The sequence below is a fragment of the Panthera onca genome, chromosome C1 (genome assembly GCF_046562875.1).
Source record: "Panthera onca isolate mPanOnc1 chromosome C1, mPanOnc1 haplotype 2, whole genome shotgun sequence".
Taxonomy (NCBI): domain Eukaryota; kingdom Metazoa; phylum Chordata; class Mammalia; order Carnivora; family Felidae; genus Panthera; species Panthera onca.
In genome coordinates, this window is record NC_138346.1 from 163,495,345 (window position 1) to 163,509,609 (window position 14,265).

The 14,265-nt window shown below is 36.1% G+C and overlaps 1 protein-coding gene and 1 pseudogene across 6 annotated transcripts in view; one reads left to right on the forward strand and one right to left on the reverse strand.

The window, feature by feature from the left end:
* Window positions 1-14,265, reverse strand: part of SRSF11 (serine and arginine rich splicing factor 11) — a 44,475-nt gene that overhangs the window by 19,954 nt on the left and 10,256 nt on the right. For 3 of the 6 annotated variants that reach the window (XM_060625499.3, XM_060625498.3, XM_060625497.3), the window contains exons 1-2: window positions 8,248-8,672; window positions 1,437-1,570 (exon numbers count right to left, since the gene is read on the reverse strand). In XM_060625499.3, coding sequence (XP_060481482.1) covers window positions 1,437-1,570; window positions 8,248-8,447 — 334 coding nt within the window. In that variant the 5' untranslated portion in view covers window positions 8,448-8,672. The other 3 variants (XM_060625496.2, XM_060625494.2, XM_060625495.2) reach the window with 3 other exon arrangements.
* On the forward strand, window positions 4,763-4,862 carry LOC132674025 (U6 spliceosomal RNA; annotated as a pseudogene).

Sequence of the window (14,265 nt, forward strand, 5' to 3'; positions counted from 1 at the left end):
AGTCTTACCCTACAACAGGCACACTGATATAAGAGAAATTGCTTAATCAAAACACACTAAACTCAAACGTTTATCAGCACATATATAATTTAAAACCTTAAAATAGGGTTCACACACTTTAATATCATGGAGATAGATGTACTATTATTACATAACATGCCTTAATCCATCTAAGAATGCAATTTGATTTCTTTAGAAAACCACAAAGGCAATTCTTCTAAATTTTAAGGACTAGACAGTTCACAACTTTTACAAGGTATGGTGTAAATGTTCACACTGGTATTCAAGATCTAAGATAGCATCTAAAGTTAACAATATCAAGATTCTGCTTCCACTGACCAGTTCATTAAGGGGAAAGCATTTAAATTCTGGTCAGTATATATGTTAAATTATTAGTCTAAAATCCAGTAATTTTATCATATTTCAGTGATTTCTTTGATCAAAATTTATAGTAACAAAAAGCAAATAAAGTAGCAGTACATTGGGAACAAACTAATTATAAAAGGTCTCAGAAAATTTTACAAAATGGAATTAAAATAGTGCTGTCTTGTCACAGTGGCTTTTTTAGATCCAAAAACCCTGCTCATTATTTTTCTGTCAAATTACGTTAACAGCCTAAAATGTAAAAAGAGAGAAAATGTAGTTAACAAATGGTTACACCAGGAAAACACTTGGGGGACTTGAGTGCTTGCTGGCCTTTAGTTAATGTCTAGAATCCCCTGTAGCTGCAGAGGACCCACTGTTTTTCAGTCATCTGGAAGAGTTTTGCATTTGCCTTCTCCACTACAAAAATCACACACACAAATAACAGAGAGAAGAATTTATTATTTAGAGATATCTAGAAAATATAGCAAGAATGAACAAGAAAATCTGGCATAAAAACAATTCACCCAGTGCCCAGCTGGCACCTAAGCTATAGGAAATCTTCAACTTTCATAAAAACCAAAATCATTGCAACCCTTGGTATACTGGAATTCAATGTGGGATTTTTTTTTTTTAAGTTATCTGTGAGAAGAAGTACTACATAAATAATACTAACCTAGTCATATTCAAAACAGAAATAACATCATGCATTTATTTGAAGGTTTCTACATAAATGTGCATGGAGTGAACCATTCACCTTCAGGACTTTTTCATAAAACTCAACATTAACTAAGTAGATATATCTTAAGGAATTACAATAGGGATATGGTTTTAATGAACTTAAAATGTTTTAAAAGAATGCAAAAAGTTAAATATCTTATAAAAACAGGCCTGATTTCTAATTTTTAGAATTAAAAAAATCTGCAAGTAAAAATATAGACTGCAGTATAACAAGGGTTTCAAAATGTTAAAAGCTTAAATTTCTAACATGCTACTAACGCTCACTCTACAACTATACTGAGGTAGATGGTCATCATAGGATGCCCTCATAGGTAGTTAAACAAAGCACAAACCTTCTGCATATGGTACGACTATCAAAGCTCTGTCAACGAATACAGTGTTTGTCAGATGCTGTGCCACAACTGCTGAATCCGGATCATGGAACTTAACAAAGCAGACACGGGAAGAGACTGGCAAAGGTGAATCACTAAAAAATAAGCAAATAACATAAAAAAAGAGAAAAAGAATATAAGCTAAAACACAAATGTATGACTCACAAACATTCCAAAAGTAAAATAGGCAGATAAAAATACATACCACCGTATGTATTACTTTATTTAACCACTTCAAAAGAAAATGACGTTTCAAATAAGGTACCGCCCACTGAGCTCCTAGCAAATTGCATGTAGAGAAAAACAATCACTATTTAAATTTACAGTGTGTCAAGTTAAAAAACAGTTTGTAACTATAATCTCAAGAGTCTGAGCAGACCACAAAACTGTCAACATTCTTTTCCATTAATACCATACCACCCACTTTTTAATTACAGGTAAAAATAATTACTTTTGGTTTAGAAAAATTTTCATTACTGGTAACTTTTCAGAGTAAAAAACACAAAAAAATTTCCACTTCAGGGATAAAAGAATATTGCAAGAAGGTACATCTTTTTGACAGTCAAGCAGTTTCTTGACCTGACTACTAAATGCCGTCTTCTTTCACCTACAGCATGTTAAAACTCCTAGGCATTATAAATAATTAAGGCTGCCTTACTCAGACCACCTTCAGAAAAACACACAAAAAATGTGTACACTTCTACAGTACTCCAACGCCAAGTATTACACAAATAATTCAAAAATTCCCTCAGTTAATTGTTTTTATAGGTGTAACAAGTGAAGTGCAACTTATGGCAGGGTAACAAAGATTAGAGGAGGATTTTTCTCTTAACCCCACACCAAAAGTTATTTGAGAACCAATGCCCTAAAGCAGTAGTAATCACCAGTGGGGTAAAACACAACAAAACAAAACAACCCAGGTTCCCCACTCTACACAAATTAAATCAAGATCTTTTTTTTTATTTTTTTATTTAAAAAAAAAAAAAATTTTTTTTAACGTTTATTTATTTTTGAGACAGAGAGAGACAGAGCATGAACAGGGGAGGGGCAGAGAGAGAGGGAGACACAGAATCTGAAACAGGCTCCAGGCTCTGAGCTGTCAGCACAGAGCCCGACGCGGGGCCCGAACTCACGGACTGTGAGATCATGACCTGAGCCGAAGTTGGCCACTTAACCGACTGAGCCACCCAGGCGCCCCTAAATCAAGATCTTTGAAGTATTGAATGCCTCCTCCTTCTTTAATTCTCCGTGACGATTTTAACATGCACCCAGAGTAAAGCATGACTGCTTTATTATAACAGCCAATTGCATTTTAAGACTCAATAATGAAAAAGTAAATCCTAAAATATATTGGAATGCTACTAGAATGGGGCTTGCTGCTAACTTTTCTAGTAAATTAGATTTTCGTGTGTACATAAAAATGTAATTACATCAGATTTGGCTACACTAGGTATTTCAGATAAGCATTTGTTGTGGCAAGGATTTTCCTCATAATTTAAGCACTAACATGAAGATATAATAGCTCAAGAACTCAAACCCATTAGAACTTTTAATGTTTCCTGAAAGGCACTGCCCATATACTAAGCACATACCCAAATTTAGGTTCAAAGCACAGCTGATAAGGTACATCCAAAGGGAATTTAAGCTATCTTATTACAGAAGCTTAATGCCAAATGTTTTTGAAAGGATACAGTGTTTTATCTTTTTAATGTGAAGCACTACTGGTCTATAATTTAACAATGCTGCACCCATAGTAGTGGAAAGAATGTCCTTTCAACAATTTTAGAAATAGCATCACTTTTAGAAAGTGTATCACTTTGTATTTCTTACATATCCACCTTTTTAGCACTAAATTAAAAAGTTCTTTAAATTATGCTATCATTTCATTCTTAACACCTACCACGATGGCTTGGGAAGTAGTAGACACTTAAATTGCTGGAAAAGGGATCTCTACTATTTCTCTGACACTGTCATCTGACTAAAGGAGAAAAGGACTATACAATAAGCTGTTAAAAAACATCAACCCAGTGAACAGTTCTTTTTATAAGAAAATTAGGAAATACTGCCTACGTGTTCACAGTGTATTTCCATTAATTCAGCAATTAAAATGCTTCGTATTTTTTCTATCCATTCATGTCATTGCAATATTACAGCTATTGCTTGCAGCTATTATTTAGCTATATCAAACCTGTAAGTGGTGGGAAGCTAAAAACATGAATAATTAAATACTATGGAAAAGACAGTCACAGTAAGACAACACAGAAGGGCAAATAATTCATCTCCCCCCCCTTCAAAAGATCTTTTTTAAAACCATTACTATTTGGACCCACGGGTACACTTTTCTATGTTCACTTAGAATTTATTAATAAAAGACACATACTAATAAGATAGCATGTTAGTTTCAGACTGATGCCTGAAATTAATTTTTTTAAATTCTTTTTATGTTTGAGACAAAAAGAGAGAGAGCATGTGTGTTGCACGAGCAGGGAAGGGGAAGAGAGACAGACACAGAATCTGAAGTGGGCTCCAGGGTCTGAGCTGCCAGCAGAGCCCGACGCAGAGCTTGAACTCACGAGATGACGTGAGCCAACACTTAACTGACTGAGCCACCTAGGCGCCCCTGAAATTAATTTTCATACCTTAGAATTTTGTGCAAGTACCACTTCCAAAAATATAATCGTGTAAGAATTAATATAGATGAAGCAGGGCTGTTGGAAAGAACTGAGAAGCAAGATAGGAAAAATTGAGCCCTGTATGATGCTTTTGCCTTTAGGTACAGAGTGGTAGTATTTTTCCACTGTTTTTTAAAGTGTCCTCTAAGGGTTGTTTCCAAATCTTTTGGGATGCACAAAGAAAATTCAGATTTCTGTTTTTCATCAAGCCTAATGAATCTGAGAATCCCTTTTGTAGGAGGGCTTTGATTCATAAGATCCACTGTTAATATACATGCCAACTAAAGTATGATAACTAGTTTAGGCCACCGATAACACTTTTTCAACTCCCACTTTAATACTGTTAACCAAACCATTTCTGGGTGGAAAATTTTGAGCATACAATCATAAACAAAGGCATCTCTTAGGCTCCCAAAACAACAGGTCAGTGACAATGTTAACATTCACCTGAAAATATGACTCTCTTGCCCTAATATGCCCTCTCCTTGTGTCCTTATTTAGTTACAAAGAAATACAGTAAAATGTTGCATTCAATTAAAAAAAAAAGTTTTTAAAGATAACGTTACGAAACTATTCTCTTGCTTATACTTATTACCCCTGATATACTTATTTTTGGTGCTCATTTCCACAGCACATATACTAAAATTGGAATGATAGAAGATTAGCATAGCCCCTGTGCAATAACACTCAAATTCATGACATGTACCATACTTTTAATTTTTTCTAATATATTTTTTGTTACAAGGTTTGTAAACTTTTCCTCAGAAATTTAATGTATTATGGTTTTTTTTTGCTGTGAAAGAAAACTAATTTTATTTTTGTTCTCCAGTTGGGATAAGCAAATGAGTTCCATGTGAGTTTGTGAATAGTGAATTAACTTTCAGCGACTTGAAGTATCAAATATATACTACATCAGAGTCTGCTATAGTTATGGAGCTGGGTCTACTTGGCTATGCCTTCACTTGAAAATAAAGTCTTTTGGTAACTATAGAAAAATAATCTATTTTTGGTTATTTAAGTTACTGATGTGAACCTTCAACTTAATGTGTAACTTTGACACATGCTTCCCTGGGATCATTAACCCAATGAACTCTCTGGTTATATTCTCCATTCTGAAATACACTAAAACCACACATTTAAAGAATACCTACTAACTGTAAAAGAATGATTCCACTCATAAGTTGCTTGGCTAAATAATGGAAATCCTTATCAAGCAAAGCAGTGAAGGACAATCACAACACTGGGGTTGAAATGCTAGTTCTGACACTGGTAAAGTAGTTTGGGAGTGCAAAACAAACTATGTGAATTTCAGTTCACTCTTCGTAAAACAGGCTCAGATAAAATAGGAAAGCATCTAGCATATACTAGACATTCAGACAATGTTGAGTTTCCAATATGCAATTTAGGAACAAACAGAATCAAATTAACTATTTTCCTTTAAAAGAGAGTGAGAGAACACCGACAGAAGCTTCTCAAATAGCAGTATGGCTGTCATACCAAAGAAAGGGTTAGAATATTATTTTTTTATGAAACATTATTATCACTGGGTAAAATTATAGGCCGGTGATTTTCTTAAAAGAACCAAGAGGGGGACTCAATAATGAAACAAAGGGAGAAACCTTCTTGAGGAGATTGTCCCTGAAATGTTTGGCATAATCCCAGGTCCTAGAATCTCCCTAGCCCCTGCCAATAGGCATTTATAAATCAGCATGTCAGCAGTGGTGGGTTAGGGCTGTCATGCTCCCCAGGTGATGCTGGTGACACAAGAGGCCACATATTCTAAAAGAGGGAGGAAGCTAAACCTAACCTGTCAGTTGGTAATTAGGGCTTTAGAGAAAAACAAAGCAGTTAAGTTGAACAGAGAAAGCAGGAAGCAGCAGTGTTTTATTTCTATACAGGGTGATCAGGGAAAGTTTCTCTGATTAGGTGACATCTGAGTAACAAAAGGAAATAAGCATGTCATAGGTATACCTCTAGGTGAAAAGAATTCAAGGTGAATATAAATGCCTTTTGAGGAAAACAGAAAATACATTTACCTCCTTAAAAAAGTGGCAAATGTGTTTACAATAGATTTTATATATTCTGAACCATTCAATATTATTCTCTAAGTAAAAAAGTAGAGTTTTTGAATATTTTGGAATGATGAACCTTTCTGGAGTTCTATGTCAGATTCCATACCACATTATCCCTGGCAAGCTACCGCCGAAAACTGTAGTAAGCTTACAGAAACTGTCCATAAAGTATTTCCAAATTATGCAGGTCAGATTAGCAACTGAGACTTACGTTAACAACATTAAATCAACATAAGTAGGAATCTACATCCATACTATTCAAATCACGAAGGCCACTAAGGTAATATTAGCATCTACTACATTGTAACCTTACAGTTTCAGATGAGAAAATTATATGTAGAAATATATATGAAGGGATCAAAGAGCAAAAATGTGTCAATATTTATCTGCTCTCTTCCCAAAACAGGGAAAAGAGTTCTTAATTCACAGCACTCCAGATCATGTTATCTGATGCACATCAGTTATTCTGTTTCTGATGGAACTACTCCTTTGATAATAAAGCAAAGAAGTCAGACTCTGGTCCATCATGATTCTAAGATGTTGATCATTCATTAGGTAAAAGAGGAACCAGTAAACAGCCAATACCTCTGTCATCTGTTTATAAACGCATCATAAGAACAGCATTTTCAAAACTAACAAAACATTCTAAAGTCAGCAACTGTAACGATATTCTTAATAACTTGTCAGACTGGAAAGAATTATTTCATAATCAATCCAGTATGTCAAATACTTCAAGAAATAACATGATTACAAAAATCACATCTGTCATTCTCATTTTCTGCCTTTTTACTGTTTATTAATTTCACTAACAACTTGATAAATGGTATGTCATGGGAAAATGGAATAAAATATTTTTGTATGCTCATATTATTAAAGCTATTTGCCCTCCATTACCAAAGGCAGTCAAGTTTCCATTCAAAATAACAAAATGTTCCCCGAATTCTACACTTTGTGAAAATCAAGCATCTCTCTGTATGAATATTTCCCGAAAATTAAACACACCAATCTGAAAACACTAAGAAATCATTTGAAAATATTTTAAGCAGAAAGTGATGAAACATGCAAAATACTTAATACTGCAGTATAGTCAACCTGTTATTTTAGAGTAAAAATGTACTTAATGATTTATTACAGCCACAACAGTGGATTCCTTGAGGATTCCAATTTCCTGTTTAGTACTTAAGTGACATCATAAAACTCTCAATGTACAGCGGGTACCCTGCGTTCATTAGACAGTAATATTTGAATTTTCACTCTTCACAAAGAGCACACCATTTTATTTCAAATGTTGGTTCTAGTATTTATCACGTAGCTTACTTCATAGCTTTATTTTTTCTTTGCAATCAATCCACTCATTTAATATTTTCGCAATGAGACAACAGAATAGAAACAAAAAGCCATCAATCGAAATTCAAAAATTTAACATTCTATTAAATTCCTCTCAAGAACAATTGTGAAACATAAAGGTGTACGTTTTTTAAACAAAAGAAAACCTTACGTTCCGGCTATAACCCATTTTTGTCATTAAAAAAATTAAGTATTAAGGCTCACTGAATTGTCAAAGAATATTAACTCAAATATATTCACTGCGCCAGAATCAGTTAACGGCAATACATAACAGTTAAGTGAACTGACAACAAACTTCATTATTAACATAGGAATGAATAATTTTGTCACTTTTCAAAGAACTCAAACATCTGACTTAAAAAAAAAACAAAAACTATATACAAAATTCATAAAATTTAGTTTGCCTTCCTCTATGCTCAAAGAACGACCACGTTGGCACAATTTAAGAAAAAACCCCAAATCCTGAGATTTTAAAAGGCTGTGCCTCTTTAATCCCCAAAACACTGTCTTCGCTTCTTTGCGTTAAGCCTAATACGCAGTTTCTTTCACAAGTAAATCAACAGCCTGCCTCAACTAAAGCAACCTGGTCCAAGGGAGCGTCGACAAGGGCCTAGGAAATGGTGTAGTTAGGCCCCGAACGGGGAGGAGTTAGTAAAAACGGTGATGGTGGACGATACTCACTCTGGCGGGAAGAGGCGCAGTTCGTCGATCTTGCCTAGGAAACCGAAGAGGGTCCGCATCTGCTCAGAGCTAGCGCTCGGGGAGACATTAGTCACCTGGATTACCTCGGTGCCGCCGCCTCCGCCGCCACCGCCGCCGCCACCGGGCCCGCCGCTGGGGCCCGGGCCCGCAGTACTGGGGACGACGGTAGTGTTGCTCATGGCGCTGCTCGCGTTCTCGCTCCTGCTTTAACACATCAAACACACAACAAACAGTGAGAGGGAGGGGGAAGAGGAACCGGTTCGCCGGAGAGGAGACAGACGTGTGTCCGATGTTACAGCCGCCGCTGCCACCGCCGCCGTTCCTCCACCCCGCCGCTTGTCGGGGGTGGGGGGGGGGAGGGCGAGAGCGCGCGAGTTCGAGACCACGAGAAAACAAACGGCCGCCCCCACCTCGCTTTCCAACCACCTCACTCGCGGGCCCGAGCTCCCCACAATGCCTTGCGGCGCAAGGGCGCGTCACCGTCGACCCCGCCTCGCGCAGGCCCAGCAAGCCTCGTCCGCAGCCAGAAAAATGCGAGGCACCGCGGTCTAATGGAGGTCGTCATCCCTCTTCGCTACCCCCACCTTTTTTTTTTTTTCTTTTTAAGAAAGAAGCGGAAGGCATTAACTTTAAAAAATAACCATTCACTCCTCTGCAAAAAACTGCACACCTTAGCAACTATTCTTATTAGAAATGACCACGATATTTATTTCTTCACACAGAAGAGCTACAGATCTGTCCAGTTAACTACGGAAATTTCCTCGCTAGTTACCAAATTTTCCTCCCCATCACTATACAGTTATAAACCTTTACATACATTTTGGAAACATTACATTTTTAACCAATTTGCGTTGCCACTAAAACCTTGAAAAGAGATTTCAGTGTTTTACTTTAGCGCTTAACACACATTTTATTTCACAAGTTGACTTTTTAAAATCACACTTTATAGTACCTAAATATATTCAAGTATATGATCTGAAATTTCTACAGAAAAACTTGATTTACATACATATTATCTTGCTTAAAATAATTTTGAAGCTTTGACGATGAAAAATTGTCTAATTTTTCAACCTCATCTGAACTACTCACCCATTTTATCCAAACACGTGCAGTTCCCCAAACCTGACAAAATCTTTCATTTCACTGTGCCTTTATACAAATTATTAATGCCTTCCCTCATTTTATCTGCCATCCTCTGTGGGGCCTTCCTTCCCTCACACAACTTCTGCAAGCTGACTTAGGGCTTCCTCTTCTCAGCTGGACAACAGAGGATACATATACTGTATTTGTTATGTTGACATGTATCTCCTCCCAAAGCCTTTGAGTTTTCTGAGTCAGTTTAAGACTCAGGGAAATGTCTGTCACATAGTGAATGTCCAATAAATGTATTAAACACATGAATAAATATGCCTTAATGACAGAGCCATTTACTCTAAGATGATTGTTAAATATTTTACTTGCCCCTAAATATTTTTGGAGGCTAACACCTGAAGCTAAAACCTGAGGTCTTACAGGATATTTTTGTTCATTAATACATCTATGCAGGGGCGCCTGGGTGGCGCAGTTGGTTAAGCGTCCGACTTCAGCCAGGTCACAATCTCGCGGTCTGTGAGTTCGAGCCCCGCGTCAGGCTCTGGGCTGATGGCTCGGAGCCTGGAGCCTGTTTCCGATTCTGTGTCTCCCTCTCTCTCTGTCCCTCCCCCGTTCATGCTCTGTCTCTCTCTGTCCCAAAAATAAATAAAAAACGTTGAAAAAAAAATTTAAAAAAAAAAAAATACATCTATGCAATAAAGAAGTCAAGAGTGTGGTTTGTGAGAGATTAGAACACAAAGTTATTGAGATTTGGATGCAGAGGCAATTAGCTAGGTTTATGCACTAAGTCCCTTCTACTAGTTCTTATAAAAACAAGGGATAGGTTGGTTGCATGTAAGCCTCAGTAAAATTACAAATTACAACTAATGGCATGTCACTCATTGGCGTGTACTTGTGAATATAAAAAATGTCTGATAATTTATTTTCTCACTTTGAAGCTAACACATGTAACTGCCAATTACAGACTCTTAATTTGTTAAAGTTAATTTGTATCAGGACACACAAAACTGAGGCTGCTCTAGTGGCCTGGCCCAAGTCATAAATCTAAACCTAAGTCAGCCTGCACCTACGGGAAACACCTACCTCAAGAAACCTAATTTACACCAATCACAATCTTCTAACTCAGCTTTTAGTTAACTTATCTTATCTAGAAAACATGGCCTGCTAGCTTTATAAGAAAATCCCTCAACCTTCTGGCCAATCATGTCCTATTTCTGTGCTGCTTCTCCTAATCTTCTCTAGAACACGCTCTTGTCCAAAATCTTTTGGGAAGGGTGTTTAACAGTTTGTGAGGCACCGTAATCCCCTAATCCATGGATTGTCTTCCCTGGAATAAAGGACATCAAACTCATTACCAAATTGTTTTTTGCTTTGTTTTGTCATATGAAAAGTTCAACACTTACTAGAAATACCTATCATGTGACAATCTTGCTACATTGTTCTATGATAAAAGGACAACACAAAGGCAGGGTTCATACCTGCCTTTTTTTTTTTTTTTCTTTAATGTTAGCAACTTTTTATTCTTTATTGGTGGATACACAGAAATCTTTTATGTTACTCTACATATATTTGACATATTTCATAATTAAAATTATACATTCAAACCAAAGAGAGTTTTGTGGTAAGATAAAATCTTTTAAACCATCAGAAGCCAGTTTATGTATAATGACTCACTGAATATGCCAATAGATGGTGCTTTCAAATGGAGAAACAATGTAGCAAAAAAGAATCTTATTATAATAAAGAGGATTTTTGAGTATTTTCAAGTCATCTGATAGGTAGAAAAAACACTAGATCTAGAGCCAGAAGAGTGGTCAGAATACCACCCTGTCATTTATAAAGTGTGATTTGAAGAAATTTCACTTCATTTCTAAGAATCTACTTCAATCAGGACCTGAATCATAATCATGAAAATCTTTCTAGGTCTAACAAGTAGATTAAATAATTAACTACCTTGAGTTACTGTTATATGATGCCCATAGAAATAACTAAAAGCAAATAAATATATCAAAGTAAATAACAAGTATATCTATTTTTATATCTATTTTTTATGTTTATTTATTTTTGAGAGAGACACAGAATCTGAAGCAGGCTCCGAGCTGGCAGCATAGAATTCGACATGGGGTTTGAACTCACAAACAGCAAGATCCTGACCTGAGCCGAAGTCAGACACTTAACTGACTGAGCCACCCAGGTGCCCTGAATCTATAGTAGTTTTAAATCACTTCAGATTTGTTTAGGCTCCTGATTAAACATAACTATAATATAGAATCTGAAGATGGGTATAATGGTCATCTTAATTTACTTTAACCTCCATATCATAAATGTTGTTAAACACTTACAAATTCCTTCAAGTATTATGCACCTGTTATGTTCCAGGATTTTCCTAGACACTAGGAATACAGTAGAGAAAAGATAGTCAATGTCCCTGATCTCATATAACTTTAGTCTGACAAACTTTTTTTTTTTTTAATTTTTTTTTAATGTTTATTTATTTTTGAGAGAGAGGGAGACAGAGCACGAGCAGGGGAGGAGCAGAGAGAGAAGGAGACACAGAATCTGAAACAGGCTCCAGGCTCTGAGCTGTCAGCACAGAGCCCGACGTGGGGCTCGAACTCACAAACCATGAGATCATGACCTGAGCCGAAGCCGGACGCTCAACCGACTGAGCCACCCAGGCGCCCCTAGTCTGACAAACTTTCAATGAATAAACACAAAGATGTATGTGAATAATATGCCATGATGGAAATAAACCAGGATAAAAGGGGAGAAAGTGTTATCGAGCTGAGACTTTAATAAAAGAAGGAAGCAAGCCTTTTGAATTTCTGGGGGAAGAGCAATCCAAACATGAGAAATAGCAAATTAAAAAGATCCTGAGGGCAAGAGTAAGTTTGAAGCTTTCAAGAAAAGTTGGAAGATCATTGTTTATATTTCAGAGAGACTTATAAGGAGGTCCTGTCAGTATCATGTGGAAAGTGAAGTGAAGGAAATATGTAAAGGGAAGGGTCACAGCTGATCTTTGGGAGTAGATTGGGAAGGCTTCCAGCTATATCTGAATGAGAAATATTACCAGTGTAACCAAGATTTAATGCTATTTCTAATCCAAAGCAAAAAGTAATCTGTCATTTTGGCCTATATACCAGTCATATTATGGCTTATATAGTCATATAATTGTTTTTGGCCTATATATGCATGTTATAGTGCATGATTTCTGAAAGGCTTTTGGAATATATAAAATAACTTATAGGTTCCCCATAATGAAGTCCTATTACTTACAGGTGGGGAACAGCCATTATCACACTGCTAAGATATTTGCAGGAATATGTTGATATTCTGTAAAAGAATATTAGAAAGTAATACTTTACACAAATCTTCAGAAATAATACCAAGCTTCTTAGTCATAATGAACAAGCTTTCGTACTTTCCAATTTAAAGCTTCTACAAAGATCTCGTGTTTAAAAGAATGAAACTAGATCTCTATCTTACACCACTCACAAAAATTAACTCAAATGGATTAAAAACCTGAAACTATACGACTTCTAGGCAAAAAAAAAAAACAAACACCCCAACACACACACACACACACACACACACACACACACACACACACACACCCAACAACAACAGGGAAAAAGCTCCTTGACATGGGACTTGGCAATAATTTTTTGGACACCAAAAGCACAAACAACAAAATCAAGAACAAATGAGTGGGACTACATCGAGCTAAGAAGCTTCTGCATAGCAAAGTAAACCATCAACAAAATGAATGAAAGTACAGAATGGGAAAAATATTTTTGCAAACCCATAGATCTGATAAGGGGTTAGTATCCAAAATATACAAGGAACTCCTACAACTCAAGAGCAAAAATAAATAAATAAATAAATAAATAAATAAATCCAATTTAAAAATGGGCAAAGGACCTAAATAGACATTTGTCTAACAGTTATATGAAGTGATGCTCAGTGTCACTAATAATCGATTAGGGAATTGTAAATCAAAACTATAATATCACCTCACACCTATCAGAATGGCTAGCATCAAAAAGAGAAGAGACAACAAATGCTGGGGAGGGTGTGGAGAAAAGGGAACCTTTGAGCACTGTTGGTGGTACTGTAAATTGGTACAGCTAGTAAGGAAAACAGTATAGAGGTCTCTCAAATATTAAAAATAGAACTACATATAATCCAACAATCTCACTTCTGAGACTGTATCTGAAGGAAACAAAAACACTATGTTGAAGAGATATATAAACCCATGTTCACTGCAGCATTATTTGTAATATCCAAGACATAGAAAAAACCGAAGTGTCCACTGACAAATGAATGAATAAAGAAGTTGTGGTATGTATATGTATGTGTATATATATACACAATTGTATTATCATTCAGCCATAAAAAACAAGGAAATCCGTTCATTTCTGACAACATGGGTGGGACTTTAGGGCATTATGGTCCCTGAAATAAGTCAGACAAAGACAAATATGGTACAATCTCACTTATATGTGAAATCTAACCTCTCCCCTCTACTGCCCAAACTCGTAGAAAAAGAGATCAGATCTGTGGTTACTAGATGTAGGGGTGAGGGTAGGGGGAACTGGAAGAAAGTGGTCAACAGGTACAAATTTCCAGTTATAAGGTAAATAAGCACTAGAGATATAAAACAAAATGACTATTTAAAAAAAATACATTTTTTCCTTTCTATTATCTATATGAGATGATGGGTATTAGCAAAACTTATTGTGATAATTCACAATACATTTAGATCAAATCATTATGCTGTACACCTTAAACTTATACAGTGCTGTGTGCCAATTATATCTGAATAAGACTAGGAAAAGAATACTTATAAAGATATTTCCAATGCAAAAAACAAATCTCATAATTTCAGCTGGAATTTCTTCAATT